The sequence below is a fragment of the Phyllostomus hastatus genome, unplaced genomic scaffold (genome assembly GCF_019186645.2).
Source record: "Phyllostomus hastatus isolate PE091 unplaced genomic scaffold, TTU_PhHast_1.1 phas_contig_29, whole genome shotgun sequence".
Lineage (NCBI taxonomy): Eukaryota > Metazoa > Chordata > Mammalia > Chiroptera > Phyllostomidae > Phyllostomus > Phyllostomus hastatus.
In genome coordinates this window covers 37,401,989-37,425,925 of record NW_025333835.1, presented here as the reverse complement: position 1 = coordinate 37,425,925, position 23,937 = coordinate 37,401,989, and the positions used below count along the sequence as shown (strand labels likewise).

The 23,937-nt window shown below is 40.0% G+C and overlaps 1 protein-coding gene across 4 annotated transcripts in view; it reads right to left on the bottom strand.

The window, feature by feature from the left end:
• The window catches only part of GPC5 (glypican 5), a 1,174,820-nt gene that overhangs the window by 884,011 nt on the left and 266,872 nt on the right, over nt 1-23,937 (bottom strand). For all 4 annotated transcript variants that reach the window (XM_045839276.1, XM_045839278.1, XM_045839277.1 and 1 more), the window contains exon 5: nt 4,897-5,022. In XM_045839276.1, coding sequence (XP_045695232.1) covers nt 4,897-5,022 — 126 coding nt within the window. The remainder of the gene's footprint in view (nt 1-4,896; nt 5,023-23,937) is intronic.

Below are 23,937 nucleotides of genomic sequence, written 5' to 3'. Positions count from 1 at the left end.
AGTTCTGAACCACATAGGATAGGCCACAGGTGTGACGACTTTGATGATTATTTGAAAGGCCAACAATAGCAGAACTCTAATTGAAGAAGTAGAAATTGCAAGAGAAAAAAGAAGAAATGGAAAAAACACCCTGGTGTTTAAGTCACCAAGAACGTACTGCCTTTGCACAAGCCACATAGGAAAAGAAACTAGTTATTACATTAAGGAAACTCTAAACATGTCTGAGGCCTGCTTGTTCTTAAAGTGTAGCCCAGTCTCGGGGGGAGTGATGGGAGGAAATGGAGACAACTGTACTTGAACAACAATAAAATTGAATAAACAAACAAACAAATAAAATGTATTCCATAACATTTGGAAACTGGGCCAGGTACTTTTTAAAAAAGACAAACAAAACAGATTTGAATGCAGCAAGGTCAGGAAGAAAAATCAAGATCAAAGATGAAGTGGCTTTCCATATAGATATCGGGTAAAAGAAAAAAAAACTGAGAGTAAAAACAATTATAGCCAGAAATAACATCACTGGGTGGAAAGAAACTGTTACTAGATACGTATAAAATCTGAGTGATTTCTAAGGTTTTATATTTGTATTGATTTAAAAAAATTCAATTATAATATGTGGAAAAGGATGCCTTATCACACAAGTTCAGAAAGGAACACTGCATTGATAAAGAAGCATGGAGGAACATCGACTCAATCAAGAGGAAGTAGAAATTATGTGGGTTGTTAATTTTACTAGGGTACTGAACAGCTACTCACCAGTTTAAGAGTTGGTATGGGAGTCATGAATTCCTGGAGACTGAGGGAGAGTTACTGGATTATCTGTCGGTTAATCAGAAGAAAATAGAAGAAGCTATGGCAATTCAGTAGCTGTCTCCTGAACTTCCACACTCAGAAAGATGAGTGCAGACCGTCACACAATGAATTTGCGATCACAGAAAACTGAGAACAAAATAGGGACCGATGTGCCTTTCAAAGTGAACAGTGTTGTCATTTCATGGTGAAGAGATGGGAGGGGTGGACCAGAGGGACTTGAAGAGACGGGAACTACACGGGTTTCAGCCACACTGTCATCTGAAATCAGAAACTGTTTGAGCTCCTGACGGGTGTGGTAATAGAGGATATGGTATGCACGCAATCTTAAAAATCATTTCAGTGACAATGGATTTTGTCTCACAAATTAAACATTCCTTATCTACAAGGTATTTTTATCTACCATCACAAAGGAAGTTCACTTCCTTTGATGAGCACCAAGGTGATTTCTGCCAGTTTTATAGGATTGTCACAATATTGAAACAATCTGTACGGTTCTCCAATTATTCAATGCAGCATGCCTGTGCACATAAATAATCGTATCAATCATCTCCTAAAAATGCCTTCAGGAGAAGAAGTCTTGCCAAAATAATCACTTTCCTCTTATAATGAATAATAGACTCAATACTGGCCACCAATTTATCTTGTTGCTGTGTTTGGCATAATTCCTCTGGAACGAACTTGAAGAGTATTTTAAAAAAACATACAAAGAGGAGAACCCCTACCATCCCCAAATGTGGTATGCATGCCCTGGATATTCGTTTCTTCAAACTCTGACAGCATTATTTATCTTAAGTAACTGCAGGTCTCTGAAATGAATAGCGTATAGGAGGGTCTTAATGCTTTCGTACCCATCCCTGTTACACTGTGCTTTTTTTCTCAAGAATACTGTAGCTACTAATTCGAAACTGTAACATGAACCAGGGCTTGACTTTATACTGAAGCCTTCTTAGAGAAATTCGATAGTTCAGTATTGAACCATATTCATTAATGCCTTGACAAGACTATATCAAAAAATTACTGTGAAAAGGAGAATTGGTTGGAAATGAAATGTACCAAATAGCACTTTTTTTAAAAAAAAAAGAAAACAATAATGCTGCATAATACTGATATCACTATAACTTTTCATTAAACATAAATAACTAACCAAGTAAATAAAAAAATAAAAGCCCCCCAGTACATTTCAGAATATTTGCAGTTTTTATGTAACTGTCCAGAAATACTCTATGAAGAACCAGTATCTTTTTCAATTATTCAGATCTACTGGTAAAATGTGTATCATTCTATTTTAACTATTTTTACTCAATAATTATTTGAAATTATTCCAAATTAGCAAAGATAAATATGCCTAACTTTTGACTGCCACATAATATTCCATGGCGAATATACCATACTCAGTCAAGCAGCTATGATGGATATTTAGATTTTAGCATTAACTTGCAGTGAAAAAAACTGTTCTAAATTTACATCAAAAATTGACTGAGTCATGAAAGACATTACAATTTAAATTATATTTTTGAAACATCAAAGCATACATGAGAGTTTTCAAATGGAAAAAAAAATAGCACCCAATAAGCTTACTTGGCAGCATTAGGGAGTAAGGTTTGGGGAGAACTAAATGAGATAATACTTGTGAACCTTATCTATTAGAAAATCCAGACTGAAAAAATGTTCATTATGGAGGAGCCCAGAGAAGGTGGTCAGGAGCCAGTGCAAGGCAAACCAAGGGGGTGGGAGTCCTAGGAGGACCCGGGAGACAGGGGCAAAAGAGAAGAGATTGCTCGGGGAACGGCAAATGCCTGTTAACATGACAAGGTGGAAAGGCTGTTTGAGAGAGGAGGAGGGCAGAGCCAGAGCCGTCCTCAGAGGAGCGGAGTCGCACGGCACCCCTGGGAGCGGCCGACAGACAGAGGCTGGGTGGTGCGGGGAAAAGGAGGCATGCGATGGGAGCAAAGGAGAAGAGTGAGAATCACTCCCTTTCTTCAGCAGAAATGTGGACACTTTCTTTGGAGAACTCATCTAAAGATGAGCTTTCTTTACTCATCAACTGTGGATAAGCGCTTACATGCAGGGTCCCACGGAAGTAACGCCTGCTTGAGTGTGGTTGGTAGGTAATACTATGGGTGTAATAATGGATAGTTTTCATGTGAACATTACACCTAAAATGCCCTGTGGTGTACTCAGGTGTGATAGTGTTATGTTACAGAATTACATGCTTATGGTTTTGTAATAAAAGGGGCGTTATATGTGCCAGACCCTGTATATCATGTAGAAGAAAATATATTCTTTGGGTGGAAAATACTGTGCCTCAGCCCTGGCTGGCATAGCTCAGTGGATTGAGTGCGGGCTGGGAACCAAAGTGTCCCAGGTTTGATTCCCAGCCAGGGTACATTCCAGGGTTGCAGGCCATAACCCCCAGCAACCGCACATTAATGTTTCTCTCTCTCTCTCTCTCTCTCTCTCTCTCTCTCTCTCTCTCTCTCTCTCTCTCTCTCTCTCTCTCCCCCCCTTCCCTCCCTAAAAATGGATGAATAAAATCTTTTTAAAAAAAAAGGAAAATACTGTACCTCTAAAAAGGTTTTTCAAATCATTGATTTCTCCAGTAATATTTTCTATTCTACAAACCCCAGACCAAATAGTCAGAGAGGAATGGGACCACTCTAGAATCCAATGATATAATAGAATATAACATATCAAATCTATATTATACACTAAATCTTTCATTAATCATCATGAGACTCCCATTAGCACCTGCAGAAAAAATGTCAATACACAGAGAAGCTCAATTCCAGGTTGAACAATGTTAAAAGGGAAGGCGCACGTCAGAATAAGATTCACCGACTGGATCTGAGTGGCAGGAAATGTATTGACACCATCATACTACATGCAAAGTTCCACGCATGCTGTGACTGCTCAGTCAAGGCAAGAAAGATGTATTTATAAAATACATTCCAACGACCAAGGAGCATAATGCAAAAATAGCATTACACATGTCAGCCAAATATTTTATCTAAATTTCAGTGTAGTTCCTTTCTTCAGTAACTTTCTATGAAATATAAGAAGTTCTACGAGATATTCAGACACAAACTACAAGGAATTATTTAAAAGACAGAAATGGTTATGATCACCCAGAAATATGTAAACAGTTTTTTATTATATAAATGTATATTAACATCCATTACAGTGCCTATCATAGCAATTTTAGTTGCTAAATGATATTTCAAATGAACACACTCTTATGGTGACTAAAACACCCATCTACACATGGAGTGTTTTTAAAGCAGAAAGCTGAACACCCTGTATTTCTTATTGCACACTGCTCAAAACACACAAAAACATCCAAAATCAAGTGCAACGCAGGCCTACTACATTCTATACTAATCACTAGCACCGGAAAAATCAAAGGACTAATTCCCAGCCATTATATTGACCATAGTTATACATTACAGAGGGAGAAATTTAGACTTTCTCAAGCTCAGGGGAGAACCTGCAAGTACAGTCATAAGAAGCAAAGGAAAATAGACTAAGAATTTCTAGGCAGTGGGTGGGGGGGGAGGTAAAAGTTAAATTTCACTCCTGAGCCTGAGGAGCATATGACGACAGACAAATAATGCTTCAAACAGACGTAGGTAGAAGTGCCACTCTCACGCAGATACACACACACACAAAGAGACACTTGTAGCTTAAACATATTACTCATGATGATCCACAAATCGTATGTCAATGAATCTTTACGTAGGCATTCATCTTTCACTGAATTTCCCCGCTTGCTAATACACAAAAAGTTAAAAATAATATCTTGGGTAAGCAACACAGATTCGATAGAAGGCATCTGATACTTGATTGAAAAAGTCATAGACAGGTAGAAAATAAGAGAGAACTCTCAAAACACCACAGAATGTTCTTACAGTTACAAAACATCCAAAATACCACATCCACATTCACTTTTAACACGCTACAGAGAAAGAATGGATGCTCTATCCCACGTGGCCAACTTAAACTGGAGCAATCCACTCGAGATCTAGAAAAAGCAAGCAAGGAGGGAAGCGGCCACTAGGTTAGCGCAGACCGCCGCACACGAAATACCTGTTTGCGACGTCTTCTCCGTTCCAGCAGGGCACGCCCTCAGCAGCCGCTAGGTCGTTCGCACAGAGCCGGTCCGCCAGGCCCCCGTAAAATGTCCTGTGCAGGCGAAGGCTGTTGATAAATTCTCTGAATGGAAAAAAAACAAAACAAAACAAAGAACCCAATTAAAACCAAAAATCCCTAACGAAGGCCAATACAAAGGGCATCATTTGTTAAGGAAAAATGTTTAGGATACAACTTTTTGGTTTCTCCACTGATTTTCATGTATTTTTCAATACTTTCCTAACAATCAAGATGAAAAGGCTCTACTAGAAAAAGAACACTAGTGTTCAAATCCTTCATTTCGTATAACAGTTTGTGTTGGGCATGAATCTTATGCAATGGAAGTCGTGAATAGTACCCACACACACACACCTCAGTCAGCTTCCCTAAAAGCTCTCACTAGTGGCTGGCATCGAAACCCCGGTGATAACTAATCACTCCCTTTCCCACGTGGCAGTGTCAGAGTCCCAGAACATGGCATTTGTTTTCCTTACTGAATAAAAGTTTAGTAGACTTATGGTTTTTCTACCTGGGGCTTCTCTTTGGTGTCTAAGCACATACAGTAGCCCTGGCTAGTGTGGTTCAGTGGGTTGAGCAGTGGCCTGCAAACTGTAAGGTCACTGGTTCAATTCCTGGTCAGGGCACATGCCTGGGTTTTGGGCCAGGTCCCCAGCTGGGGGTGTACGAGACACAGCCAATCAATGCTTCTCTTGCACATTGATTGTTTCTCTCCCTGTTTCTCTCTCCCTTCTCCTCTTTCTAAAAATAAATAAATAAAATCTTAAAAACAAGAACATAAAGTAATATGTTTTTACTGAATATGAAAAACTTAGATATACAACATACAGGGTCCAGCACAAATAACACCCCGTTTTTTATTACAAAATCTTTTATTACAAAATCATAAGCATGTAATGCTGTAACATAACAATGTTATACTCCAGCACACCATATGACATTTCAGGTGAAATGTTCAAATTAAAACTGTAAATTATGACACCCATATTATTACCTACCAACTGCACTCGAGCAGGCCCTACTTCTGCTGGACCCTGTATTTCAGAAGCTTGAAAATAAAAGTTATCAGGAGGAATATTTAATATACTAAATTTCTTTCCCCTCATGCTCTATTCCCTTCCCCCATCAGTACAGCAAGGAATAATGGAGCACAGAAGCAATTTGTTTGGGTTTTTAACTTAAAAAGCCAAGAATCTTGAGTTTAAAAACCAACACTTTCAGGGTCCAAGAACTTGCTTTTAGCATTTGAAAGTCCTAAAGACTTATTTTTTTTTAATTTTTCTTACATAAACAGATGTTTTAGAAAGAAATGAAGAGCTATGAGTGTGCTGCAGAGGAGATCATCTCTAGACTAGAAGGGAAAGGTAGGGAAACGAAAGGCTGGAACAAAACAAACTTTAGGAATTCGTGGCTGGAGTAGTTCAAATGTAGCAACTATGAAATTTCATCTACCATTGCATTTTTTTTTAATTCTTTAAAAATGAAGTCAAAGAAGAGGGGCTGCCCTAACTGTAGCTGAAATGACTAATTTAAAAAAATAAATACAATTTTGGCAAAGAGATGCTCAACTCTAGGAATTTCACGATTCTTTCCTATTGATTTTCAAGAATTTTTATTTTTAAAAACATCTGCAGGAATGAAAACTATAATGTTGAAATATGCCACGGATACGGCATATTTGATTTGACGGAAATCATAGAGAGATGAGATGTTCCCACAGCCCGTGTTTGATGAGTGTTCCATCAAATTTTGAGCAAAGCTTGACCAAACAAGTAATAACAAAATGGCCACCAGATGCATCAACCTGATTCAACTCTAATTTTTGCTCAACAACAAAAAAATATATTGCTTTATTTTCCTGCTAGCATAGTAACTACTTACACTTTCAGTCAGTTTTCTCTACTAGGAAACAAGCCCCTCCTTGACAGCTGTATCCCTGCCAACTAGAGCACACGAACAAGTACCATTTCTCCTGTCGCGGCTCCTGAAACCTAACTGATGAAGCTGACTGGTTCTTTCCTAGGGAAGTGGGTTTTAGTGAATGCTTAAAAATGTGTCCTGAACCTATGCACTATCAAAGAATTTTCCAGAAGTGAAGATGACTGGCACAAATGGCTGCAATGCTAAGACCTCAGAATTGATGATATAAAACTGAAAAAACAAATACTATCTTTTTTTAATGGAACCCAAACCTCCCACTCCACTCTTGGTGACTGCTGCCCCTGTCTCATCCATCCCTTCTCAACCAAAACCCACAGCAGGAGAGCTGTCCTTCTTTCTTCTGCAGACGCCTTTCCCAGTGCTTCTGTGGTTGCCTTGGTCCGAGCTCGTATTCTCCCTCTCCAGAATTACTGCACACACTTACACATCTCTAGTCTCCCTCCTTAGCAATCACCTCTCGTCCACCATGAAGGCCACCTTTTAAAATTCAAACCTGGTATTGCTCCGATTGCCACCGACCTGCCTAAAACCATCCATGGCTCTCCACTCTCTATGAGCATGAAATCCACATTTCTTGGAAACACGTCTAAGGCACCCTCTCACCTCAAATTCAGCAGCACCTCAAACCATACTTCAGGGTTCCACAAAAGTGGGGTACTTGCTGTTCCCTAAACATACCCCCATGCCTTCACATGCACACTCGCTCTCTAAAACAGTGGTATCCTACAAGATTTCCACTCACTCTGTAAAGCATCAGCTGTCAGCTATTTATTTGTCAAAGAGCATGAAACACTGTTGAGTGCTGAGCGCTGCACCTGCACTAGGCATTCACAGCTAAACAAGACAGTCCCTGCCTTCTAAGAATGCACATTCTGGGGAAAATCCATAGCCATCACGTGAGATCAATAGCGCAATGTTTGTGGACAGAGGAGGAGGCAGGAGATATTTACAAAACAAGGCAACAGTTTTGTGGCACGAGGCCATGAATCCCACTGACGTTTGCTGTTGGATATGTGGCCTTGGACGTCAGTGCAGGGGACATGTGACATGGACCATCTCTCAGACACACAATATGCCCTCAGAAAAAGCCAGAGGCCTCAGAACAAGCAAAGGAAGACCACTCTGATGTTAGAGAGCAATGGAAACAGAAACAGAAACAGAAACAGAAACAGAAACAGAAACAGAAACAGAAAAAGAAAAAGAAAAAGAAAAAAAGAAGGAATCTGAAGTTAGAGACATTCCCCACAGTGTAAAATGGCATTGTGAGCAGTTAACTAAAACATGGAATATGTCCTTTACAGGTAGTGACCACAATTGTTATGGACTAAGTTGCATCCCCCCGAAATTCATACGTTGAAGCCCTCGCCCTCAATGGGACTGTACTTGGAGACAGGGCTTTTAAAGAGGAGGTTCAGCTTAAGTGAGGTCGTAAGGAAGGGGCCCACTATGACATGAGTGGTGATCTAAGAAGAGGAGGATGAGAAGAGGAGGACGAGGACGAGATGCCGGGGGACAGGTACAGCGAGAAAAGGCCATGTGAGGACGCAACGGGAGGTGGCCATCTGCCAGGCAAGCAGGAAGCCTCAGGAGGAACCAAGACTTGCCAAACCATGATCTTGGACTTGTAGCCTCGGATACCTGTGAGAAAATGCATGTTTGTGGTTTAAGTCACCCAGTCGGTGGTGTTTTGTATGGCAGCCCAAGCAAACTCATATGATAATTAAAGCATTTAAAGTAGGTGAACAGACTTATATATGCAGTAGGATGAGCATTAAACAAAGAGCATGAAACTGTAAGTGGGAAGTCCCATAAAGGAAAATTAAGGGAGTTGTCTCTGTGTGCGTGTGTGTGTGTGTGTGCGCGCACGCGTGCTTGGTTGAATAAGGAAAACACTCAAAAATATCTGTGTGTGAAAGAGAAGGAGAAAATAAGGGTATGCTCATATGAGCTTGTTCCCCAATATCCCAATTTTCTGCCTTCGGAACACACAGCCACCCCCCTGAGGGTCTTTGGTTCTGTGACTTGCTCTGTGTTCTAGTGAATCCATGTGGAGTGAGGTGTGTTCCTTCCAGGCCTCTGACATAAGCATCAGTGTGGCCTTGCCACCTTCTGTTTCCGTCCCCTGTAATGGCAGGGAGTATTTCACGGTTCGGCTGTTCTGTCATTCTGGGCCTTGAGGCCTGGACAACTTGAACAGCGCCCCTGGATGCTCTAGAATGGGTATCAGTTGCTAACAAAAACATTTTCTTTTTGTCCCGAACCAATGAGAGGTTGGGGTTGTTTGCTTTCATAACATAATTTACTCCCTTGACACAAAGATAGGAACAGCCAATGAATGATTATGGATCACCGATTCTGAGAAGAGAGAGAGAAAAGGATCACTGAAAGCAGATGGAGTGGTCAGCTATGGAGAACATTCTCTGAGAGCAAAATAATGGAAGCAAGGCCATGTGACCTTCGAGACAAGGTTTGGTGTGGGAGGCCAGACATTTCCAGGAGGCCCTACTTTGCAACCCTATATTCTGTGGCAGGTTTGGGGTCACAGGAAGGGGTGTCCGCTCTGGGAAGCTGTGGTGCAATGGCCAAGGGGCTGCCCAGAGCACCTTCTGTGTTCCTGCTGGCGCTGCCACAGCTGTGGGCAAGGTCACCCCTGAGCCGAGCAGGAAGCTCGCTGGCATGGCCTTCCGAGTCCTCACCCCCAATGTGTCGGCTGTGGATCTGACCTGCCTCCTGGAGAAAGCTAACAAATATGATGATACCAGGAAGGCAGTGAAGCAGGCATCAGAGGGCCCCCTCAAAGACATCCTAGACTGCACTGAGGACCAGGTCATCTCCTGAGACTTTAACAGTGACACCCACTCCTTCACTGTCAATGGCATTGCCCTCAGTGACCGCTTTGTCAAGCTCATTTCCTGGTATGACAGTGAATTTGGCTACAGCAACAGGGTGGTGGACCTTATGGTCCACACGGCCTCTAGCTCCAGCCCCAGCTGCCAGGACTACCTGCCCAAACCCCACCCTCCTGGACCACCAGCCCCAGAGACAGGAAGAGAGGCCCTTAGCTGTTGGGGAGTCCTTTCCCCAAATCCATCCCCCCACCAACACACTGAGAATCCTCTGACCTCCAGTTTCCTTCCCAGACCCCCTGAAGAGGGGAGGAGCTTAGGGAGCCCTACCTTGGTATGCACCATCAATAAAGTTCACTGTACCCAGCCAAAAAAAAAAAAAATCAGGTGTTTCAGGGGATCTGCATTGGATACAGAAAAGAATAATATTTGCAGGAAATGAAGAACTTAAAACAGTAGTAGCCATAATGAGGTCAAGATTTATCTCCTGCCACAGAGCCAATTAATGCTGTTCCTACACAAGAATCCACACGTCAGTTCCCAGCTCCGTACTTGGCTACTACACACCATGCTTCCATTTCCAGTTACACATGAAATGTCCCAATGAATAAAATGTTTTCTTTGGATGATTCAGGCTTTAGGTTGCTGGGAAGGTGACTATCATTACAATTATATTTCTACAGTCATGAGAATATTTCCAGTTAAAATTAAAAGTGCAACAAATTCAGGGAGATGTTCCAGTGAATTATCCTTGAGGGGCTGTGTTACATATGCCAGTTGCTCATCTCAGTCTTAAAACATCTCAAGAATATAAAAATTAAATATATTTATTAAAAGCAACAGCTTTAAGGTATTTAATTTTTTTTATTTATTTACTTTCAGAGAGAGGGAAAGGGAGGGAGAAAGAGAAGAGAAACAGCAATGTGCAAGAGATACATCAATTGGTTGCCTCTTTCACGCCCCCTACTGGGGACCTGGCCCAAAATCCAGGCATGTGCCCTGACTGGAAATCAAACTGGTGACCTTTCAGTTCTCAGGCCTGCACTCAATACACTGAGCCACACCAGCCAGGGCTAAAATATATCTTTTTAACAAACAGAAAAACAATGGTCAGAATAGTCAGAATATTTATTCATGGCCAATATGCCAGGGCCATACACAAATTCAGAATTTCTGATTTGGGCTTGTCACTGTCTAACAAATGATATCCCTGCCTCCAGTTTTGCCCACTCATCTACCCTTCACTGCATGCCCCATACTGGCACAAGAACCAGCTTTACAGATCAGCCACATTGCTGTCCTGCTTTAAAATCCTAACAATTCAAGTCAAATGTCTTACCATGGCACATAACTGCTATAATCTTTGCACCTAGCATCCTATGACAGTCCCCCTACCCTCTACTCACATACTCAGCCCAAAGCCATATACTTGCATTACGTGAGAGATCTCTGTATTAACTGGCTGAGACTGCAAGTTTAGCACATGCAGTTTTTTCCATCCAGAAATGCCTTCTCCTCCTTCTCCACTCTGCCAGCCTTCTACCCATCCACCAGGACCCAGCTGAAACCTCGTCTCCTCTCTGACCTCTTGCCTGACCAGCTCGTGCAGGCTTGGGGGCTCACCCTATCTCTTACAGCACTCAGCACGTGTTCTACAGCCCTGGCCCCTTGGCGTAACAATCCCTGTTTCTCTGTCTGCCTCCCTGAGCACAGGGCGTGTTCTCTGGAGGCAAAAGCCACGTCTTCTTTCCACACCCAGGGTTTGGATCACTGTTCGCTACCCAACCAGCACTCAACAGATTCCGCCTGAACTGGGTCCACATGCAGCATTCTTTTTTTAACAGTTTGCAGGATTAGACATTTCTAGAAGAAACACGTATGTTAAAATGATAATATTAATAATACAAAGTCCTTAAAGAACACACTTGACTTAGGCAACTTTATATGAGGAGGCCTATTCCTAGATTGCGGAGAAACATCACGGAGATCTTCCTGGTGCATTGTGTTAAAAAGTGGGAGACATGGAAAGGTCAGGATCACAAACTGTGACAGATTCTACCAAACAGGCTCCAGACAGATTATATCCGTGATGCTGAAATCAATCAGTAGTGGCACATTAATATTTAGTCACACTGCTAAAGTAAGACAGCTATCCAAATGAATACATCAAAGATAGATATCAATCAAAGATAGATATCATAGTTAATGCATCAGAGATATATTGTATTGTAAGAAAAAAGTAGCCCTCTCCTCCCTGCACTTTACGGTCACCAAGGAAACACGGAAACTGCACGCCCAGACTTCTCCCACAGACGTCAGATGCATCGGTCTGGGGTCGGGCCTGGGCATCAGGGTTTCTTGGGTTTTCCTACCTACAGGAGCCTGATGTGCAGCCAGGCTTGAGAACCAGTGGTTTAGTCCAACGCTGCTATTTTATAATTAAGGAAAATGAAAGTCAGAGAAGTGAAAGGAACTGGGAAAAGTAGCTACGTAATTTAGCCAGGCATTTACTCTGATTAAATAACTAACTGAGTCACCTTTTAAAATAAATTAACTCAAAATGCCTAAACTCAGAAATATCATGCTGATGTTGGATATAGGAGAAAACAAACATGAATAAACCTTTACATAGAAGAATATTCCATCTGTTCTTAAATTTTTATAGAATTTATCACACTGTTAACAGAACACACTTATTAGTAAACTAGAAAGCAGATAGATGACTTCTTTCTGTCAAAACTTGCACTTCAAAAGCAGTACGTGTAGACAAGATTGATCTGTGTATCTCTCCCAGTCTCGAGTGGCCAGTGCAGAAAGCAGGTAGCAGGGTAAACCCTGATCATGGGCTAAGGAATACCGTCGTACACTCGGCTAGCCCGGCACAGCGGGAAAGAAGGGGCTGCAGCACAATTGCTCATTCATGGCTCACAGCCTTGTTTGCCCTGAGCTCACTGAAGGCATAAGAGAAACATGGACCAGCATAGTGATTGCTTCATTGCTTCCTGTGCCCTTGAGGCCAGCAGTGGCAGAAGGTCTCCTGATCTTTTGTGTGGCAAAAAAAAAAAGAAAGAAAAAGGAAAAAAAAAGGAAAGAAAGAACATACAACTTACTCTGAAGCTGTCCTTTGTTTGATTGGTAGTTGTACACAATTACTACCATAAAATTGATCAATGATTCTGACTGGCTGTACCATTATCATTGACTTTGATCATTTTTAATAATAAACATACTGTATCCTTTCTTAGTATAATAATTAAAAGGCATATGAAGAACAAGGTAATACCTGCCCCTCTTTAATGTTTACATCCCTGCCTCCCAAGGCAATCAGTGTTCACAAAACGGTGTGCTTTTCCAGCTTCCTCTCTGCGTCCACCAATAAGCAACCGAAAACTGACAGACAAGAGAAATACAAGGACGGACATAGAGATGGTTTGCTTTTGCAAAACTAGGACAAAGCTGTACACCTATGCATGCTATTGCCTTTTCTCACTTAACAATACATCATGAACCCACTTAGTTAGTAAATTTCAGTCTTACTTATTTTTGTATAGCTGTATAATGTTCCACAACCTGGGTATAGCCACACCAACACAATCTATCGAGGCCTTTCACTAAGCTAATCTACACTTTAACTTATAAGGCTGACACTTCTCATACATATGGTTTGAAGAGTGGCAACCACGTGTTTCAAACGTCGCTGATCTCCTAGGGACTGTTTTCCCTCAATCATGAGGCTCTGATCTACCTTTGACGTTGCACTTCATCTCATCAGATGTTCCTGGAAACAGAGCTACGTCCAAAAGGCACACCACGCAATCTTACGCCTTCACGGGGAATTTGTTTCAATATCAAAATGTGTACAAACTGCCCCATGATGCACTTCTTTCCGTCTCTTCCATGTAATACAAAAGAAACTATTTCTAATTTTGACCAAAGTGAATCACCTGGAAAAGTGCTGGAGAAGAACCTTACGTTTAAAAAGCACATCTCTCTGTGGATTGTTGCAGACCACACATTTCCTTATGTGATGACACGTATTGGTTTTCCTTTACCCCTAACGTCAGTCCACACGTAACACTGCACCCAAATTAAAAGTGGTGCCTCGCGCACTGTTTGAAAATATCTGCAGAACAAAGGTCAAATGTGCAGTTTGCCAGTTAATGGCCCGAGGCAAAGTTAAGGTTAATGTGGCACTAATGAGCACACTCACCCCTGCCGGGATGTCTGGCCCCACTTGTCAAACAGTCGACTTTTAAAATGTCAGTCCCCGCTGTCGAGGAGGAAATGTATAATTACATGTTTCCAGATAAGATCTATCTTCTCTTGCCAGTCTGAGTCTGTGTGTAATCATTTTCCTGTATTCTCCACCAAGTCATTCTATTTGACAAAATAGTTTTAGGAGACATTTTTAGAAAACAGAACTAGTTAGATTCCTCTTCTCCAGCCATAACGTGTACAAAAATATTTAGTGTTTGTAGAGTTAGATTGTCTAGAGGGAGAAGTGAAATCTGGGTGCATGGCCACTTTCTGCACGCACTCTCTGATGGCTGCAGAGTAGGGAGGGAGGAAGAATAGGACACTAAGAAGCCATACAATATATGGCCCCAGGCACCCGCATCACACACGTCAATGTGTTTCCCACACATTGCATTCATTTTGATTAGAAATAAAAATACTAGTTTTTCTACAGGCGTACCTCAAAAAGTCTGCTCTGGGAACCCACCGGAACTCACTGCTCAGGACAGACGCCGTGACCTACGGATCGGCATCATCCTCCGAGAGAAGGAATGTTCTTTCTGACTAAACGATCCCAGGCTTTTTCCTCCTCCTAGGAAGTCTTCTTGTTCATAGGGCATGATTTCCCCTCATTCGAGGAGTCACTGTGCTTTCTCCCCAGAGCTGAAGGAGTTCGAGTTAGGAGCGGGGTAGGCTCGGGAGCACCGGGCAGAGGAACGGGAGGGAGCACTGCAAACACGCCAGCACCCCCAGGGGGCCTCTGCCGAGGTGCCGCGTGCCCCAGGCTCTCTGCTGGGGACTCTTCCGAGCCCTGGCGGGGCGTTCATCGCTATCTGTACAATTAGTATGGACACCTCTCCTCCTCGCTCTCAATAGCCCTCTAAACCCAGGACATTACTGTTTAATGTCCCCATAAAAAGCACCCTTTCCGAAAGCACCCTCCTCTGAAAGGAATGATTTAAACATCATGTCAACACTGGGTTTTCAAAACCAGCTCTGGCCTCGTTTACCCATGTAGTAAAATGTACCTTAAAATGCACTGACTCTCCATTAAAAGGGATTTAAACAAAGACCTTAAATCCTTTATAGAAATTAACACTTAACCAAGTGTCCAATATTTAAAGAAATCAGATACTATGAAGGAGATCAAGCATCCATTAAAAAAGATGTGATATAATTTCTCCTGCCTCATTATTTTTGTTTATTCTAATAAGGTTATGCAATTATTTGTTCAGTTTTACTAATTTCAAGGAGCATGCTACTGGTTTGGTTCCAGACAAACAGGGATGTTTAGCCAAATGGAATATTTGCAAATCTGATGATTCTAATGTAGGTCATTCACACACACACACACACACACACACACACACACGTGTGTTTTGAGTACCTATATTTTGAAAGTCAGCATTTTATGTCAAACCTCTATAGTTATTATTTGTTTCCTATTTATTGATTGTTTCTCTGTGGCTGCTAACATTTTAACTCTAAATTCCACGATTTAGAGAACAAGAGAGCATGTACTGGGTAATATTTTCTTCTCTCAGCACTAACCCAACATTTATACAATGCATTCCCTTTAACAGACTGCCAAAGAAAGGGTTGATTCCTCATTTCTGTTCTGTTTTCCCTGTTTTCATTTTGTGATTTCAAACAGCTATTCCTGGTTACCTCCATCCATGAACTTATGGGATTTTTGGACAATATATTCTTGATACAAATTGTTCCTACTTGCATTTCCAGTCACTGTATAGCTCTCAGCACTGATACTGGTGGTCTGGGAGTTTGAAGAAAATGAGGTATTTTAGTGTACAATTTTATTCTTATTATTCTAGTAAGTGTTATTTTGGGAAAAAAATATCTGTGTTCCTGTGGCCCAGTTATTATTGTATTCCCAATTTCTGATGGGTGACATAGAATATCACTAAGGTTAGGTAATGTATAATTACTATTAATTATGACATCAAAATATATTCCATGTAATACAAAAGACTGAGTCCTTCCATTATGATTATTCACATATGATTATAAACATTTGTTTATATAAGGATTCATTTAGACTAGAACATGCTGACAAACCAAATACAATGAAGACTGCAAATCCTTTGCATTTACTCAGTTTGCAGGACCCCAAAGTTGCACTTTTCCATTTCTAACAAGATTCTTGTTGAAGGAGGGTAATAAATACCAACGCAGCAAAAGGATCCCCATTGCCTATTGATCCTCAAAAGTTATCACAGATATTGAATCATGTTTTTGAGAAGGGAGATTGATCCGAATGGCTGTGACTCCATGAATATGGACCTACAATAATAGAAGCCTCCGGAAAGTGCCTTCAAACTTTCATCAGGTGCACTTTCAAGCAAGGGATTCCACCTATGATCCTAGAGACCACGGTGTGTCCTGGAAATGGCTGAACTAAATTTGTGACTTGCAGTGAACACGGGAGGGGAAAAAAGCCTGGCCTTTATCTCCAAGGATATAAAATCCACTCTGGAAACACTTTTCTTCTGTTTTAAAGACACCAGTCATTCCCATTCAACACGCACGTGGATAAAAACATGACTGTCTCTCAGAGCTGCCTGCTCGCCGATTCTGAAATAGCTGTACGCCCTCTTACCAAAATGACCAGTTTCAACACGACTCTAAATCTGCCTCACCTATGCAAGAAATTGAGTGGAAGAAATAGCTGAATGTGAGGGCCTTTTCAACTCTGCAGATGTTCACCGACTTTTTCAAAGGAAAAGAATAGAAGATTCACTTTTGGTGAGGAGGAGGAAGAAATAGAAAAGAGAGAAAACATACTCTGAGGTATATCTGAAAAGGGGAACTTCATTCACAGTTTGGTGTGCTTGGCAGGGGGATATTTTGAACCATATAAATGGCAAAACCCTATAGTCATGATTCTAAAAAAAAAACACTTCTGAAAAGTTCTAGCTCATCTGGAAAAGCTGTTACTGGAAAATAAAAAATTTTTGAAAATATGTTTAACTATCCAATTTAATGGTCATTCTTTGTATGACTAAGGAAAAAACATATGCGTGTGTGTGTGTGTGTGTGTGTGTATATATATATATACATATATATATATATATATACATATATATAGTAGTGAGAAGTTTGGGGAGGTTTATTTCTAGTCACATTAACATAAAGTTGACAGCCTCAGTATTATAGATGCTGCACATTAACTAAAGGACCAAAGCATTACAGACTATTAATATAACTTGAAGAGTTTAGAATAAATGTCATGCTCCCTGAAGTAAGCTTATCCTCATTTAAGCAAGCTAGTTACGACAGTTCTAAGTATAGCCAGTGATAGCCACATAAATTTTTTCTAGAATTTTCCGTCATTGTTACCATCAAAACAAAAAGTGGGTATCCATTGGATACCATATACATGCACATAATCACAGTTAAAACCAATCACAATTTCAGCTTCTAGTTCATATCGATAGTTGAAACCATTTCTTCCTGCAGCACAAGGAGTGTTTGGTGTTACTTTATATTTCATTGTTTGGCCCTGACTAGCACGGCTCAATTGGCTGAGTATCTTCCAGGAAAGCGAAAGGTCACAGGTTCCATTCCTGGTCCGAGCACATGCTTGGGCTGTGGGCCCAGTCTCCGGTTGGGGCACAGGCAAGAGGCAACCAATCGATATTTCCCTCACACATCAATGTTTCTCTGCCTCTCTTTCTCTCCCTTCCTCTTTCTCTAAAAAATAAATCAGTAAAATCTTAAAAAAATACATTCCATTGTTTGTATTTACTTTCAGACATTTCATGAAACGGTTAACTAATTTTTTTCCATGAATGTCTGGAAAGGAGAGAGTCAACTCAGGTGGTGAAGACTTTATTTTTCTTATGAGCTTTAAGTGGATGCAAACTACTTTTCAATGTACGAAATTGTGCGTGCATTTACTTGTGAACTTTCCTTTGCTGGGAAGTTTTTTATCAGATTCTCAGTGGGATACACGACCCGCAGAGGTTAAGCACCACTAGCCTAAACTTTTGCCATGTGTTTGCTCTGCATCCTGGAATTCCTTCTTCCTGTGGGCCTGGTTTTTGACCTCCTGGGGTCCTGCTCTTCATTATTCTTGTAAGTTTTGATGCTCGCCTGCCTTCTGGCCCCCATCTCTCGAGTCCCACTCCGGCCACCCTCTCGCCCCGAGCTGAAGCCTGGCCTCAGCCTGCCCTGCCCTCGGCCTGCCCTGACCTCAGTGCCCTCGCTACCGCCACTCATTAAGCACTGGTTCATATTAAACAGACGTGTCCTCGCCGAAGGAACATGACCTGTATTTGAGTAAGCTAAACTTACAGGTAATAAATAATAACGGCACCTCAAAGAAGCCTTGACTTCCTTTTAGGAAATAAATTGACAGTTGTTTTCTCCAGTCCCACAAAGGATACCACATTTTTCTCAAAGAGATCACTTTTTTCCTGACCTATGGATAGTTTCATTCGCTGAGTGTGTGTATACACATTTCATCATTAAACCCAGTATGTCAATGCTCATTTACCCATATAAACCAATATATGCACCCAAACATCTATATATATCAGCTGTATTGTGTGAAGTGCATTTTCAGCTAAACTGATCCTACTCAATATGAACCTGTTCTACCTATCTTGGCAATAATCCTTAATAATAGTGGGGAGCAGATGACAGCTCGTTGGGAGTAGGTTAGGGGGTGGAGGGATGGAGCAAAATGGAAAAAGGACCCATGGACATGGACAACAGTGTGGTGATTGCTGGGGGGAGGGAGTATAAGGGTACTAAATGGTGATGGAAAAAAGTACAATAAAGATTACATCAGTTAAAAATAGTGTGTTCTTCATTCAGTATATGTTTAAGTTTTTTGTTTCACTAATTATTTTTAACCACATCACGGTGTTCTTTAGTGATACACAAGGTAAAAATTAAAGCGCTTTTACACATAGTCACATTCTGAATTGAATCAAGTCCTGACTCATCTCTTTCCTTAAACTATGCAAGTTCAAGCACCCTCTTTATCTACCCAATCTCAATAAATAAAAGTGTTAATGTTCTATGTGGCTAGAGCTCTGTGTAGTTAAAGTGCCCAAATCAAGATTTAATAAGCACATTAGAATAAAATGAAACTGTCCGAAGATACTACATTCACAGTAAGCTCTGGAGGGAAAAAATTGATGAAAACAACTCATAAGACAATTTACATTTTGCTTCAAATGTCAAAATCCAATATTTCTAAAACTTCTTCTTTCTCCACCTTCACATCAAAATTCTCTCTGATATTAAAAGTAGCTTTCTTTTACTAAGCCAGTAAGACAGTCCCTGTGACTCCAGTGCACACCTATGCATGCAGCCAACCCCCTTAATTGGTATGCTCTTAAAGGAGGGGCTTGGCTAATTAGAATGCTTGCTGGAGAACAGATGGGGCATTGGTGTTGAGACTCTCAGTCTTAATATATTGTCCTGGGGTTTTCCTAATTACCCACTTAATTGGCACAGCCACACTGCTTTGAAATAATAATGTACAGCTAATTATCACCGATTTAAGCTTGCTAATAGCTTATTCTTACCAGCAAACTTCAAGAAATCAAGCAGAGAGAGGGACTGCCACAGGCAAATCACCCTGCCTGGGCTGATTCAGACAGTTAGAGGGCTTCAGTGTCCTTTATAACTGCGCCAATCTGGTTTCTGCCCCAAAAGGCTAAATAGCGAGGCTTCGCTAGGTTTGGAAAGGAGTGAGTGAGAGCTCTCCCACGCCTTTCTCAACGGCTGGAGATCTTTGCAACTGGTATGTATCAACTCAGAGTTTTCAATTAGCTAATTATGTGTTTGCTACATAAATTTAAAAAATAAGGTAGAAGAAGAAACACAATTACATGTCCAAAAAATAATCAAGAGATTTTAATGCTGTGGTTTACCTCCTTCCAAGTTGAAGATCTTCATGAGCAAGCTTAGCACAACTCTTAGACCCAGGGACTAATTTTACTAAGGAAAATGTCCTCCGTCAAATGTTAGAAATAGAGGGAGGACAATGCAATATATTAAACAGAAGGGATTCTCTGTGAAATGAATCTAGGAGGAGGAAAGGGAAGAATATCCAAAAATTTTGAGGGGTTGTCATTTTTTTAGACAAGTGAAAAGTTATGGAGAAATATCTATATTTAGGATGGATAAGGCACTATACTTCTGCCTTGGTTTATAATTATTTTGTATTTATCGTAGGCACTTTTTCACAGATCCGTAGGTCAGGTTGTCTGGAAGCAGGGCCTGAGACAGGAATTTGGATGCAGTCAGTTCATGGAGGGACTGCTCCCAAGGGAAAGGTCATGAGGGAAGCCAGGTAGAGTGGGCAGGAACACGGGATAAGGACTCGGCCTCAGCCAGAGCCCACAGAGAGAGCTCAAGCTTGAAATCACCATGTACTTGGTCCCACCGCCTTGAGCAAGGGGCAAGCCTTTCTTCCCCTGCCAGTCGGGTGCCACCTGTGAGATGTTGCTGAAGGGGTGAAGCAGGTAGGAGTTTGACCCCTTCCTGCACGTGGATGAGAGAGCACCACAGCCAGCCTCGAGGATGAGCCACCACGATCTTCCCTTTCATGCCCTTCTGTGGTCCCCCTCCACAGAGAGCAGAAGTGACTTATGTGACCCATCGGATACTGCAGACATGGCAGTGTGGGGCTTCTGAGGCTTGATTAGAAAAGAGACGGGGGAGAGGGCCTTGCCCTCTCTTGCATTGCCTGCCCTGAGGGGGACAAGCCACAGTGCTGTGAGGAAGCTCAAGCAGACCTAAGAAGAGGTCGCTGTGACAGGAAACCAAAGCCTCCTGCCAACAGCCATGTGAGGGAGCCACCTTGGAAAATGATCGTCCAGTCCCAAAGAGGACGGTGGCCCTGGTTGACAATGTGACAGCCATCTCTCTGGGGACCCTGAGTCAAAATCCTATGGCTAAGCAGCTCCCAGATTCTTGACCCCCAGAAATGAGTAATGCATGCTTACTGGCTCTTTAAGATGCTAAGTGTTGGGGTAATTTGTTAGGTAGCAGTAGGGAACAAATACAGATGGCTCCTCTTTGTTGAAGGTAGTTCCCCAGAGCACAGGGAATGGTGAGTAGCCAGGACAAACAGGCAGGAGGCGGATAAAATGGCCAAAGGGATGAGAGGAGGGGGCCTCCAAGGGCTACCACCTCAGTTACCTCTCATGTTCAATGCTTCCCCTGAGTCTCCCCATCAGAGTGCCCTGTCACTGATTCCGTGATGGCTTGGACGTGTATACATTTAAAGGTGGTGACTGGCAACCACTTAGAATTCTAGACTCAGTAAAAATAGTCTTCGAAAACGAAGATGTGTTTAGACAAAAAAAAACTGTGAGTATCCATCTCTAGTCATAAGTAATGAATATTACAGTAAAGTTAAAACAAAATGATTTAAAATGGATGCATGGAACTGGAAAAAGCAAACACCAGAAAGAATGAAATATGGGAGGCATTGTAGGTAAATATGGACTATTGGAAAACAACAATAACAATGTCTTTGGTTTGTTGACATGTTGGTTGATGTAAGATATTTGTTGACAAAATAGGACAAAACAAGAGAGTAGTGGAGTAAGACTGTTTTAAGATTCTTAATAAGGTAAAAGTTTTAATTTAAAATAGATAGTAAAACTAAAATGCACATTGTGATCTCTATGATAACCATAAAAGATAGTAAACACAAATTCAAAAAGCTATGAAGATAAAAAGAATAATAAATACCTGTGGAATTCAAAAGAAGGCAAGAAAGGGTAAACAATTGAAAAATGGGGTAAGGAGAAGCAAAGCACAAGAAGGTGGTGGACTTCAACTCAACTACTTTAAGACACTGTGTATCAGTTTAAAAAATGAACCAAATGTTCCAGTTAAAAAACAAAAACTGATTAATAATCACATAGTAATATGATATAGGAAAAGAGTAACTTATCAAATTATTTGTAAGTCAACAGTGATTATATTAATATAACTTTGGGCACATTGTTTGAATAATGAAATGAAAAGCTAGAGAAATTAAATAAACTATAACTGTCACAAAAAATCCTTTAAAATTTTAAGTTATTGTGTGCAATAAATCTAACATAATTTTAAAGACAAGTTGTATAAGATATACCACTAAACAAACTAAATTTAAAGTGAGCTATGCTAACAGATTTTTAAAAGACTAAGACTTGTATGTAAAAATGCCGAAGAACATACATGCATATACGCAAAGCCCACAGCTGCAGATAACAGTGTGCTGGAGGAGGGAAAAGCAGGGTAAACGGGGGACTCTGTAATAGTGTCAACAATAAAAAAATTAATAATTAAAAAAAATGACCTTAGTCACAACAGTACATTTTACTAGGGAGTTTACATGTTTGTCTTTTCAGCTACAGAACATTCTGTCTTTTATATTTTTTATTGTGAAAGAAAACATATTGACATATAGTCCATTTTAGTTGGAAAGTTAATCAAATACAAAATTTAAACATTATTGATTACTTATTTTAGGTTTCCCAACTTCATTCTTGTAATAGAGTAGCTACTGATGATATATTTTTAAGGAGATGGAGAAAGATGTTAAAATTACAGAAAGTGAAAGTGTTATTATTCAATGTAATAAAAGTGATTAATTAGCATAAAAGACAAACTGAAAAATGCATTTAAAATTTTAGCAAACATAGAATGGTGCTTATCTCTATTTACAGTGGTTTTCCACTGATCCATTTATAATTTGTATTTTGTCACCTAAAAGAACAATTATATTAAACTATATAAACTGTGAAATTCTTTTGTTTCATAGGTTTTAAAAATAGTTTTAAATTGGTTTAAATTTACAGAAATTAGTTTCTGTAATAAATTTCTCATGGGAATTTCTCAAAGTAAATAAAGAAAAACTAAGAGAAACTGCCATGGATACAATGCTAATTAGTAAACACTGAGTCAGGAAATGTTTTTTTAATTTTACTTTTTTATGAATTTCACAATGATTTTGTTAATGATTGTATAGATCAATTGAAAATTATTTTTCCTTGTTTACTTTTTTGCAATAACTTCCATTTTTAATTAATTAGTTATAGTAGGAAATCCCAATAAATCAACAACTCTTCTTTGAAAATTCTATTTTATCTCTATCTGGATAATCGCTATATCTACTATACATTACAATGAAAAATTATCTATGGTGAGCATATAAAATGGCAAAAAAAAGACTGTTGAAAAATTGAGTATAATTAGCTCTCATGAAAATTTTGATTGAGGGAGCTTTAACTATATTGTTTTACCCAGGAAAACATGATTTTAAAAAACTTTTTATCTTAACTATAAAATAATAGTGTATATATGTGTGCTTATTTATATGTAAGCATATACAAACACAAATTTTTTCAGATACTGACTACTGAGTAAAGCCTAATCCTCAATATCTGGCATACTATCATAATTTATCCTTGAAAAAATATTTACTTTATCGTATTGTCTCATTTTTTCATCACCCCTCATACTTTTTTCTATCCTTTTATAAATAACCATTCTAAGGTGTTTAAGTACTTTCCTTAAAAAATATACACTGATTTTTATGTATATTTAAATTTATAAAAATGATATTGCATTATTATTCTCACTCTATTTTATACCTTCTCGCTATAATTATATTTTATTTCTATAAATATATTTATAAAATATAATAAAAATAAAAATATATTTTATATATTTATGATACAAGTGTAAATATCTTTTTGAATATATTTTATATTTTTTATGTAATTGTATTTTCCTTCTGACTGCTTCATAATCTTCCAGTCTCACATTTTACTTTTCCCTTTTGCTTGTGATGAACACATGTCTCAAGCAAATACCTCAAGCACATATCTCTTTCGGCTACCACAAATATTCAAGAATGCCCCTAGTGGATTGAGAAAAGCTTCCTCTGAGATACATCTCAAGGAGGCAGACAAGTGCACAG